At 38.3% G+C, this 13,045-nt stretch overlaps 1 protein-coding gene across 1 annotated transcript in view; it reads left to right on the top strand.

The window, feature by feature from the left end:
• Positions 1 to 7,023, top strand: part of LOC144823952 (coagulation factor XI-like) — a 60,858-nt gene extending 53,835 nt beyond the window's left edge. Inside the window, exons 9-10 of the mRNA XM_078682905.1 lie at positions 2,750 to 2,862; positions 6,813 to 7,023. Coding sequence (XP_078539031.1) covers positions 2,750 to 2,862; positions 6,813 to 6,817 — 118 coding nt within the window. The 3' untranslated portion in view covers positions 6,818 to 7,023. The remainder of the gene's footprint in view (positions 1 to 2,749; positions 2,863 to 6,812) is intronic.
• Positions 7,024 to 13,045: the final 6,022 nt, after the last annotated feature.

Genomic DNA, 13,045 nt, shown 5'->3' on the forward strand with positions numbered 1-13,045 from the left:
CACTGAAAGGAACTACTTCATAAGTTAATTAGTCTGGTATTGGTTGAAGGACGAGGTCAAGAGAGAAGCAGGTCAAGAAAGAGAGAAGGAAGAAGGCAAGAGGGAGAGAAGGAGGGCAAGAGAGAAAGAGGGCAAGAAAGGAAGAAGGCAAGCGAGGGAAAGAGGGTGAGAAAGAGGGGAAGAGAAAGGGTAAGAAGAAAGAAAGATTGCAAAAAAAGAAAGATGAAGCACGATGATGACAGGAAAGAAATATGGCAAGAAAGAAGGCAAAGAATGTGCAAGAAAGAAAGGAGGAATGAGAAAAGGAAAGAGGGAAATAGAAGGTAAGAGAAAAGAAAAATAGAAAAAAGATGGAACAAAGGAAAGACCGAAAGAAGAATTGAAAAAGAAGGAAAGAAAGTGTGAAGTAACGAATGGTAGAAAGATAAGAAAAGAAAAGAAGGAAAAAGGAAAAGAGGGCAAGGAAGACTGGACAAGAAAGAGGATAAGCAGGATGGCAAGAAAGGAGGAAAGAGAAGAAAGGAAATATAGAGAAGAAAGAGAGAAAAAAGAAGGCGAGAAGGAAAGAAAGTGTGAAGGTAAGTAAAAGAAGGAAAGAAAGTGTGAAAGAAAGTAAGAGAAGAAAGTGTGAAGGAAAGAAAATGAAGGAAAAAGGGCAAGAAAGAAGGCAAAAAAGAATGGGCAAGAAATAATGGGAAAAAAGGAAAGAGAAGGAAAGAAAGAAGGAAAGAAGTAAGTGAAAGAAATAAAATGTGAAGGAAAGACAGCAAAAAAGAAAGAGAAGGACAAGAAAGGAAGAAGGAGAGAAAGCAAGCAAGAATGAAAGGCAAAACAAAGGAAAACGGAAAGAGAAGGAAAAAGTAGGAAAGAGGGAATGAACAAAAAAGGAAAGAAAAAGTAGAGAGAAGGAAAAAGAGAAGGAAAGAAAGAAGTATAGAGAAAAGGAAAGAGGGAAAGAGAGAATGAAAGAAGGCAAGAATGAAAAGGCAAAAGAGAGAAGGAACAAGGAGAAAGGAAAAAGAACGAAGGCAAGAATGAAATGGCTAGATTGGGACAGAAACGGAAAGAAGAAAGAAAGAAGGAAATAATTAAGTCAAAAGAAGGAAAAATAGGTTATATAATGTACAAAAATTACAGAACAGTTTCAAATGGACACAATCTGGTATGTTGTGAAAAAGTAGCAGTCAGAAACACAAACCACTCCAAAATGAATTTACTACAGCATTGGCAGGAGATGGAATCTGATAAAGCTGGAAAGTGCATCAGAAGCATCCTGCTATCATATTATGTTCCAAATACAAAGACAACACAAAAAGGAATTATAAGGTAAAGTAAAGCATTGGCACTGAAGAGAACTAGCTTGTGTGCGGGTGTGCTCTTTGTAAGAGATTAAAAGGCAGTCACTCAAAGTAAAGTTAACCTGTGGTTTAAATAGGCTGACCCACTGCCCCATGCTAAATGCTGTAGTGGGCAGAAGGAAAATGTGAATGACAACGACTGACCAATGGATGAATATTGGTGGCTAAAAGCCCCAATATGTTAGTATTGTATACATATGTAATAAAAATGGCTAACGCTAGAACTAAAAGTAGGATCAAGCATAAGTCAGTTCCTGCCATGAAACAAAGCATGCAAAATGAACACAAGCAGCCTTTTAAAGGGAAACTACCACATAATTGTCCTCTTTCAAAAGATTTTCACCTTGAAAAACTGTCAGAACTTCTCATTGTCTTGTACTTGTGATCCATGATGCCAGCAACACATTAAAATATCCCCCCCCCCAAAAAAAATTGCCCTTCTTGCTGGATAAGAGAAAAACAAAGCTTCAAGGAAAAAAATCAAATCAAAGTAGCCAAAGTCAACTGCCATTTATCTTTAAAATAATTTACTGGAGTTCTGATTAAAAATTTGAAAATGATGCTTATATTATTTATTTAAAGGGTTTTTTATAGCGCTGGCTAGACCCGAAGGTTTCAGAGCGCTTTACATGAGAATCAACAATGTAACAGAAAAAGATAAACAATTACATAATACATCAAAAATAGGCAATACAATTAGGAGAGGAGAGAAAGGAGGGAGAAAAGTAGTGGAGGGGGCAGGGGAGGTGAGAAAAGGGGATAAGGGAAAAGACAACAAGGAGAGACGAAAGGAAGTCTGTCTAAAGACTGACTAGGTAGGTGACGACCAAGGAGGGAATCCACGGCCCATCTCCCCTATAGCTAAACCAGGTAGCTCCATCGGGCATCAGATATTTGATCAGTTCGCAAAAAAATGGTTTGCGACACTGCATTTTTCAATATCAGTTTCTCAACATTTATTTTTGGGTATTTGTGTGTTTTGTATGTTAGTTGTGTCTCTTGTGACTGTAAGTGGAAGCTCAACCCTCAGAAAATCTTAAATCCGTGCAATTCTAAAATGAATGCAACTGTGCGCCTGTTTCAACAATAACACCAGTAAATAACCCCATCACGGCCTCATTTCACCCAATTAATTGAGTACGAAAAATTTTTGCTCATGTTTTAGCAGTTGCAATTATTCTACGTTGTGTGCAAATAGAGCAACGTAGTAGTCAAATAATGAAGTTTCACATGTACAAATATGGCAAATTATCTGCTCTAAACTGGTGACAATCCAGTGTAAAACATGATTATGTCATGGAATTTGAGAGCCCATTTTAGCCCCTGCGCCAAAATGGGAATGATTGATTGAATGACTACCAAACAACGTTTTTCTTTTTTTTTCACCGCAGGAAGGACTGTTACACGAAGAGTGTGATTGCGCTCCCGCAGCCTCCTCAGATAAATGACCTAAAAGACGTGGTGTCTGGATTTTCGAGAATACAATTGGAGGATTCCGCTACAGGTAAACCAGACATGACATGGCATGACAAACCTGGGCCATAAGGATGCAAACTCACTTTCTAAGGCTCTGACCCAAAGGGCCAAAACCACTTTCAGGTAGCCTGGGTTAGCTGTCCAGAGATTTATTTGATTTCTTTTTTTTTTTATTGTTAACAATGCCGTTCTACGTGTAAATTGGGTAGGAGAGAGCAACATAATGTAATACCTACAGAGACTGCAATCCATTTACAAATGTCCCAAAAGTTAAAACAGTGTAGGGGAGAAAGTGAATTACTTAGTTGATAGAAGTTGTTAGAACATGTCAGTAGATCATGTGGAATTCATTTTTAGTACAGTAAGAAGGGAGACAGAACAGATAGGAAAATGAGCAGGCGCAATGAGGGGCAGGAGGATATATTAATTAATGAGGGAGTGGAGACAGGGTGGAAGACAACAGGTTAGGACAGTGGGAGCCAAACAGTTAGACAATTGAATAACTGGTGATAAGGTGGGTTTGCAGTTTTTTTCCGAAATGAAGATCTTAATGAAATGTGCGGAGACCCAAGGCACAGCTGGATGATGGATTCTCTTTCCCTGAAAGCAGTCCCGGGCCCCAGGCAACCAGATGTGGACCTTGGCTGTGAACAAATTAAACATAAATTTAAATGAGAGACGAAGAAGGAAAAACTGAACATAGAAACAGGGCAATGCAGATGGAGCAATGGAGGTCTAGAGGCTATTTTGTAATCAAATTAAGATTATTAAGATACATAAGTGAATATAAACTATACATTCCAGTCAATAGTTCAAGAGGAATACTTTTAAGTTAGTCTACTAATGAAAGAAAAGCATAAAACAAAAAAATGAACCCACTTTATAAAAGGACAATAGTAGCAAAGGAGACAGAATTCAATTCATGTCACATTTGAATAACATTCCACTCAGCAGAAGGCAGAGATAGATTTCTCATGTTTGAAAACACTTTGGACTAATAAAAAGGATATGGCATGGTTCATTTGGGGTCATTCACCTTCACTTGCAGTCCTCTTCTATTGGACGCCTAGTAATTCTCTTTATATAAATATTTCAAGGAATACACCCTAAAGCACCACGATATGGGTCAGGAACATACATTAATCAGTAAGACACCACATTACTGAATCCTCTCAGGCTAAGAAGATACTACAGAGTTTTCACTTTCATGTAAGTCAAATCATTTGCAGCTAAGGTCCTTCCTGTAGCCTCTCCTCCGGGGTAACATTGCACGTTTTACCAAAGGCCTTTCCACTTTAGGGTTAGTTAAAAAAAAGAAAAATACTAGTTCTAGAGAATGTGAACTGCATCTCCTTTCTCACTCACTCTAACATAAAGTATTCATTGGATGTGTCCAGAACATGACACTCTGTGGATAGAGTGTAGAAAAGGTGTCAAAAACCAACAAGAAGACACAATAAAAACATCACAATCGAAAGACCAACGAGGAGCTGAGTAATACAAGAGCATGAGGAGAAGAGAAATATGGCTCCAGAGAATATACGTCACAAATGTTTTCTGATGTAGTTGTGTAGGATAGTGGGCATCAATTATCTAGCCTTTTACTTGCTAGTGAGTGCAATATTGAAGCAGTCTACCAGTCATGGAAACCTAACAGTGAGTCGCTTGTCTCCTCCCCAAGTCACCACGACTCAACAGTCAAAGTGAGACTGCACGAGGCTAAACATTCAGCCTGTGACGGCAGGCACTCCAGGAGGCCTAGCAGACTTGTAGCATGTATACCACCCATAGCAATCCATCCAGCCATCCCACAACATTTGAAAGAGCAGGTTGTGATGGGAAAAGGTCAACCTTGAGTGACCAGATAAGATAACCCATTAAGAGATGTGTACCCACTGCTGGGTGTTTTACATAGATGGATGCAAGGTCAGAACAGATGACTTGGGGGTAACATGCATGGGCTGACAACGAACACATCCGCGAGCCACTTGCCCCTCTCACCAAGGATCCCACAGAAGTCCAACTGAGACTTCTTGAGGCTAAAGAGTAAGAAAATGAAGACAGTAGTTAGAGGGGCCTGGCACTACTCCCGCAGGAAGACAAGCCACAGGGACCCAACGATCCATTCTTCAAAATATGGTTTTAAAGGGACATGGTCACATTAAGTGGCAGGAGAAGATTATCCCTACCAGGATGTGTATCTGTTTCTAGATGTCCTGCAGGTAAGAATGTGAGTTCAGAACAGGTGGGCCACAGATTATCAAGATAAGACCCAGAAGGAGTTCTAGGGTCGTGGCAATAGAGATTATCAATATCGTTGACTGACCTGTTTATTTTGTGGTATGGGTTAGAAATATGGCAGAGAGGTTTGGCCCAATTTTGGTGTCCGTTTTGAAAGTCACAGTTGATTCCATTGCCCAGTTTTGAAGCAGAGCTCTGCTTCAACCTGGCCTTCTCCTTCTCTGATTCTTTTCTGCCACTTTGAAAAGTGAAAACTGCTACAGTACTTAACAGTATAACAAGATATAAGGAGTCGAGCATCTTGACCCAGGATTGTGAAATCACAGTTTAAAATTCAACGAATTTTTCAGTGTTTGTCTTTTTGGTACATGGTGGGGGGGCGGTGGCATCTCTTCCACCCCCTCTCGCTCTTGTCCTCTGCTGTCTTGCCCTGTTCATCTCCCACACCCCTGTTTGTGGTGGTGTCGATGATGCCTAACCAAGGGTCACTGGACATGCCTGACAAAAGTCTCATTTCACTCATATCCAGTTTTACTTAACACTTAGAATTATTTATCTTATGATTTATGGCTGTAACATTTGATTTGAAAATTGAGTTTGTATATGAAATGTAAGCTATAATTTCTCTTTATGAATGAAAAAAGTGTGAAAGGGTTTTTGAGCAAATGTCTGTTTGTTAACACATGGGAACAATCATTGTTTTCTATAATATATCGAACACATGCATGCAATTTAACATCATTTGTAAAAATATTTTCTTAAAGGATTTGTTGCAGGCAACGCCCCGGTCTATCTAAATAATTGTTTTCATGCACAATTTCACCTGAGACCAGATATTTACTTTGGAGTGCATAGAGCCTTAAATCAATATAAATAGCCTTCATCAATTGGAAACATTACAATTTAAATAAAAATCCTTTTTAACAACAAACCTTTCCGCACGGCTTCTTCAATAATCTCCCTTTCCAAGAGGGTCTTGCTTACTGAATACAATTGAAATAATAAACGGAAGAAGAAGCAAGAAGAAAATGGACAAACCACCCCCCCCCTGGGGCCCCTTTCCCCCTTGTCTTCAGTTATCTCCCATGTATATCCTGTATATCCTCTGCACCATGTAAATATAATTGTCAATAAAAATTTGCTGAAATAAAAAAAAAAGAAAAGCAAAAAAAAAGAAATAATATCCCCATTTAAAGTGATGAGTAGGGGAGCTTGCTCTGTCCTATCTGCTCCCGATTCATCACCAAGCAGCCAATCCGTGTCAATTAGTAAATAATGGTGGCCAATTGTCCAGTGTGTGATGAGGATTTTCGCTCAAAGCCAGTATTGTGTTGTTTGGACCAGCAGCCTAAGCATTTGCCTAGTCTAGTAGTTGTCTGCATCAGCCTGGTCAGGTCTTTCTACCGAGTCCTGGATAATATTAGCCACCATAGACCTAACTAGTGCCAGGTTTTCAGACTTTCCACTGGTTGTTTATCTGAACTCAGTTCATATTTTCTATATGTGTGTTATGCAGATATCCTAAAAACTGGGCTTGGATCTGGCCTTCGTTAGGCAACTGTGCTTTAGGACGTTGTGCATATTTGGCTGGCACTAACTTTAAAATATGCATTCCTCTGGATAGCCCATCTTATCTGACTTACTAAACTAATTCTGAGCTGACGTTCTTTCGAGAATTACACACGTCTTCTTCCTCAACTCACAAAGCTGACTTGCTCCAATATCTTCCTTTGACAGGTTGATGAACCCCATCCCTGAGAGCTCCTGCTGGGCTCAGGAGAAAAGGCTGCTGATGATTGTTCCAGCCAATAGCAAGTGATCAGACTCCAGATCTGGGTTCCATGGGCTTCTGGGCATTAAAATGTGAGATTTTAAACTGATTGGTGAATCTTTTTTTCTGTAAGAAATCAATTTTTATATTGAAAAAAATAAACCCCGTAAAAGGCAACTCTTTGAATTGGCTGGTCTTTTAAAATAAATAAATGTATTTGTTGCTTCTCGTGTATGTTTAGTTTGTCGGTATAGCATGAGTTGCAGAGACTGATTGCTTCTAGGCACTATTGGATTGAAACGGTAGAGTGCAATGGTTACAATTGTTCTGTTTGATGGATTGGGGTGATGATTTATGACCGGTCACGCAGCAAGGTTTTATTATCCTGTCGATATTATATATGCATGGCAGAGATGATTTAGGAGATGTCAACCGTGATTTACGGCCTGTCTCGTAATTATGATCCTGTGGAACGATTTGTGGCACTCAATGAGTTCTGACACTGTAATGTTTTATGACCCTGTCATCTTAAATTAAGACTGCCCGCTGTGATTTACGAGTTCAATGATATAACGTAGGGTCTATGCATGCAATAAAACTGCGTCCAAGTATTCTCACAGATAATTCAAAGACATGGCTGCTGTGAGTTTATTCATAAACGTATATGTGGAATGTGTACTAAATGGAGTGGGCCAAGTGTGGGGGTTATGGCAGAGGCAGAAGCAGTTGAACAGCATTCACAGCAACTTTACGTTGTGCAGACCAACACGCGATGCGGTTAGTACCACGATAATGAGAATGTCCTCATCTCAAAACTAGGGGCTTTTTATATTTCTTGTCTAATGTTGCAGAAGAAGTTTCTTTTTTTTTTTACTTGTAGCAAACTGGGAGTTCTGGAGTGTCATGGAAAACAGAAGGGGTCAACTCAGCAATGCCTTTGGGGAGGTCAAAGGTGTGTGATGTACTTCCGCTACACCTGGCGTGTTTATTTTCTGAACAGACATCCATGTTACTAGCTATGGTATTTACCACTATCCTGTTCACTTGACACCAGAATCTCAGTTGCTCCACACTTACAGCGACAAGTGTGAAAGTGTGAAAAAACACAGGTGGTGATGGATGTGTGTAGAAGGGGCCAAACAAGGGTATTCTTGCTAGAGAGAGGTGCAGCCTGAGAGAGAGAGAGACCGACGATGAGGAAAGTTTGTAAGTAGACACATTTGTAAACTGACTCCTGGTTTATGAATAAATGTTTGATGTTTTGGTCTGTATGTATCAGCATTTATGTTGTTCTCATCTAACTGAAGTCGTCCATACTTTTTGTGAGTGAAAAACTGAAGTTGCAAGTAGTATAGTAGAGATGTCGGCTAGTAGAAGGTTCGTATTTACATCACTGACCTAGGAGTTCTTGGTAGTCTCTTCACTGGTATGGAGTGATGCTTACATTATAGAATACCATACAATACAATTCAGGCCCTGGCAATGCAAAGAGATATGCATCATAACCACGAAGAGCATTCAAACCACGTGTGCTGAGACAGAGCCTGTTCCAATACAGGGTCCAATATTGGGATGAAAAAGTGAGGGCGGGTTGTGCTGTGACCCAGTGCCGTGGTTTCTCTTAATCTGAGTGGGAACTGAATTTATATATATAGGTCACAAGAGGATACTCCAGCACATAAGAGCCATAAAAAACAAAGATCAGGCCTACCCTGTGGCACGCCATTTTGAGGAGTCACATAACGGAGACTCAAAAGATCTTAAATATTTTTTAATTGATTGCGTGCCGCACAACAAAAGAGGAGGCAACAGAGAAAAAGCCCTTAGAAAATTAGAAACCAGGTATATCTTGGAACTAGATAGAAAACAGCCAGAGGATCTTAACGTTACAGAGGATCTCTATACATGCCTATAACAGCTGTCGCAACAACTAAAAGTCTTAAACAAAAATTAATAAGCAGCTTATATCATTTTAAAGTAGTCTACAATGCCTAGACTTAAAAAACTACCCCCCTTTCCCTTTATCACAGTTGATTTTTATGGGTTTTAGTCTTTTTCAATGGTTTGTTTGCACATTAAAACACAGTCCCAATTAAACAGTCACATGTATTTTTATAAAATATTGCAAACATTAGAATCAGGAGTTTAAGACTTGGGTGTTATCATCATTACCACCATTAGGTAATACTAACCCAACAATAAGATCAACTGGTAAAGCCTATATGTGTACACACTCCATCCTACAACCAAGGATGAAGGTGTGCCCATATACCAACTGAGGTGAAAATTGACACTTGTCTGTAATCATGTCATCAACACAATGTTTTTATTATGATACTGCATTTTATGCATTTATTAATTTATCATATTTAAATCAATCATGGTTTTATGAACATATATTTATAACTATAAATGATTTTATCACAACTGTGATTGTAGTTTTAACTATTTGCCCAGTTGAAAGTATTTCTATTATGTCTACTCTTATGCATTTTGCGTTCACTTAGACTTGTTTTGCAGCTGTCACTTTAAAAATGAAAAAAATACGAGTTTGAAAAAAATGGTTTACAATCCCAGCACCAACTGTGTATCATGTCATGTGATTAAGAGCCTTTGGGCTCGAAACGCGTCATGACTGTGGTTTGTTTGAGCAGACAATAAAAACACTTACAGCATCAAATTGTGGTCCGAGCTCCTGTCTTCCGCAATGAATTGAGAAAGTGAGAGGAGTTGCTGTGTATATATATATATATATATATATATATATATATATATATATATATATATATATATATATTCAGGATGTAGGACTCCCGCAACCTCCGAGTTGGCGAACCACTGCAGTAAATCAGGCAGGATGTTTATTTTGACCCTTCCAGCAAGATGACGCGTTTCGGACTCGAAAGCCCTTGTTCACATAAAGACTGTAGATCTACTGATTATATTTGAACGCTGCATAGTGCACACCCCCTGTCACGTGGTAACAATCACATGGCCATAAAGCTAAACAAAAGACTACATTGCGATATTTAACATGCAAATTTCGATTTCATATCAGTCTCCAATCTTTTGTAATCGTCAAATAATTAAAACCATTTAGGAATAATCCAAATTATAGGTTCTAAAAAATTATTGCTGTATAAATACATAAACACAATCCAAACCGGTCATGAGCAACTTATATAGCATCTTTCTTTCAAAACAATTTATTTCATTAGTCCAATCAATTGCTTTCTTTTTTACCTTAGAAAAAAAAAGTGTGATGGACTTGTGCTCATAAATGAGCTTATCTCTCACATGTATGAAAAAATGACCTGTTTGTAAACATCCAATATTCTTGTGCGGCTATAACTGGTTGAATCCATTTAATCTAGAACCACAATATTTTTACACAATTTCCTTCTGTTTCAATTTATATTCGATTATTGTAATATATCTCTCATCTATGTCTGTTGTATGGAGGGCTTGTACATGTGCAAAAAGGTGCATAGCAGCGAATAATTTAAATTGTGCAAAGCTGTGCAAATATGTTCTCAATTGAGAATAAAGTGCAAAAGTGAGATAAATGTAAGTGTATAAATATTGATAACAATAAATAACGTAGATTAAATATTGTTAAAACCATATAAATAACATCTATACATCTAAGATTCAAGTGCATTAGTGTTTTAAAACCATTTTTTTCCTTTTGTTTCCCCCTCTCATCTTTGAATATGAATTTAAAGATATTGGGGTCTGTCCATCATAGATTATGTTCTAACACTATTATTTTCCTAGACAATAACTCTAGAATAAACCGAATAATCAACGGTCCCATTAAACATAAAATCACTGCAGTCAATTCCAAATATTGATAATAGTTCTCTATCAAACAAACAGGAGTACATTATTTTATCCCATCTAAAATGTATACATATGTAAGCCATGACCCTATCTAGAGAAAGTGGTACATATCCTCCGTATTGTTGAGCCTATTCTGATATTTGCTGTTGAATCCTAATATCATCCTAGTCTCAAGTTTTCTCAATAGGTGTTCTCTGTTACCTCCTCTACGAGGTTTGAGTATGGATGCCACTACAACATATTTCAGGCAATTAACATTGTTATTGTGAACTCTTTGAAAGTGGCGAGCCACTGGATACGTGGGATCACTATGAGGAATTGCCCTCAGATGTTGCAAAATCCTCACATGCACCTGTAGCTTGGTACTGCCAATGTAATTCAAGCCACAGGTGCACGTCAGGACATAAACTGCAAATTCTGTCCTGCAATTGGATCTTCCTGAAATTACTGTTTCACTGTTGCTAAAAGGTCATGTTGACACCAAACTTACAAGCTCTGCATGTAGAGCATTTGTGAAAACCAGGAGTAGATCTCAACCACATATGATTTTGTCTGATTTCTGCGTAGCTTTTATCCAAAATTGCCCCCATGTTTTTAGCTCTGCTGAAAGTGATTGTCGGAGTGGATGGTAAACTGGTTCGCAGCACCGGGTCAGTCAGTACTATGGACCAATTCCTTTTGACTATAGACCTAATTTTTCTTTCTTCACTACTGTAGGTAGTGATAAGTCTTGGTCCTTCCTTCTTGACTGGTTCATCTTCAGAGATCGATTGTTCACTAGTTTCTTGGTTGTCAAGAGTGTAATTAGTGAACAAGCTCTCGCTAGATCTTTTACTGGCTTTATTCATGGCTGCATTTAGCACTCTCAGAATATCCTCGTTCTTTTAGTCTAACCAGCATTTCTTTTACACATATCTCGAAATCAGATTCCAAATTGCATATTCTCGTAAATCTTAAGATTTCCCCATAAGGAATACTAGCAATTAGATGTTTCGGGTGCGTACTAGATGCGTGGAGTGTCACATTGTCAGCGGTGAGTTTTCTAAATAAAGTTGTCTCAATTTTCTAATTTTTAATATACACTGTGACATCTAAAAATTCTATATTGTCCTTATTGATGTGAGATGTAAAATGGAAGTTTAACTTATTGTTATTGATGGCTTTAACAAACTCCACTGCTTCTCCTTCACTACCCTTCCACAGAATAAAGATGTCATCTATGTATCTAAGGAAACAGATTACGTTGTTTTTGAAGTATTCACGTGCTCCTTTGCAAGAACCTGTTCCTCCCACCAGCTCACGTGCAAGCACGCATAGCTGGGGGAGAAACAGGCTCCCATCGCCACCTTCTAAGTTGTCTGAAAAATTTCTTACCAAATAGGAAACAATTGTTATTGAGGCACCATTCCATTAAGCTAAGAATTGCTTTATTGTGTTGGTAAAACTCAAAAGGTCGTTGATCTAAAAAATACTTGACCGCAGAAAGACCTATATTATGGTCTATGCTTGTATAGAGCAATTCAATATCAAGAGCTATAAGCTGCATGTCTTCTGCCCATGTCAGATCTTTGATTTATGCAAGAAAGTCGCCTGTATCTTTGATATAACTAGGCAGATTTTTAACTAAGTCCTGCAAAAAGAAATCAACATATTGCCCAACTTATTCTACAACACTTTTAATGGCTGAATAATAGGCCTTCCTGGTATAGGAGAGATACCTTTATGAATTTTAGGAATTAAATACATCACATGGAGGACTGGGAATTCATTGTTCACAAACTTGTATTGTTCCAAAGAAATTAGACCTTCCCTTCGCCATTGTGCAAGTTGCTTCTTTAATATCTTTGTGGCTTTGACGTAATTTTTATGGGTAGATCTTTCATAGCAATTTGAATCATTCAGTTGTCTATTGGCCACCTTTACATAATCTTCTTTTGGCCAAATAACTAAATTGCCCCCTTTGTCGGATTTTTTTATGATGATTTCATTATTAGTTCCCAATTTTTTCCTAAGGTTGGCGTATTCTTATTTTTTATATTCAACCTGTTTCTTTGGTTTAGTTTTTACTTGAAGGTGCAATTTTTTTATGTCCTCAACAACGCAATCATGAAAAACGTCAACCGCATTTTTCTGCATCAGCGGAATGAAACAAGACTTTACCTTAAAGGGGCTGATCCCAGCCCCCTTCTGTAGTAAGTTGATCCTCCGCAGTCTAGTTTATGTGGCATCGTCAATGTTTAGATCCAAGGACTGTGATTCTGTTGCCTTGTTCAGATCATGCATCACCAATAACGTGGGAATATCAGAGGCTACGAATGTGGAATCCTGCTCCTCTGTACTATCGCCATATTCGCTG

This window comes from Lissotriton helveticus, chromosome 1_1 (genome assembly GCF_964261635.1).
Source record: "Lissotriton helveticus chromosome 1_1, aLisHel1.1, whole genome shotgun sequence".
Classification (NCBI taxonomy): domain Eukaryota; kingdom Metazoa; phylum Chordata; class Amphibia; order Caudata; family Salamandridae; genus Lissotriton; species Lissotriton helveticus.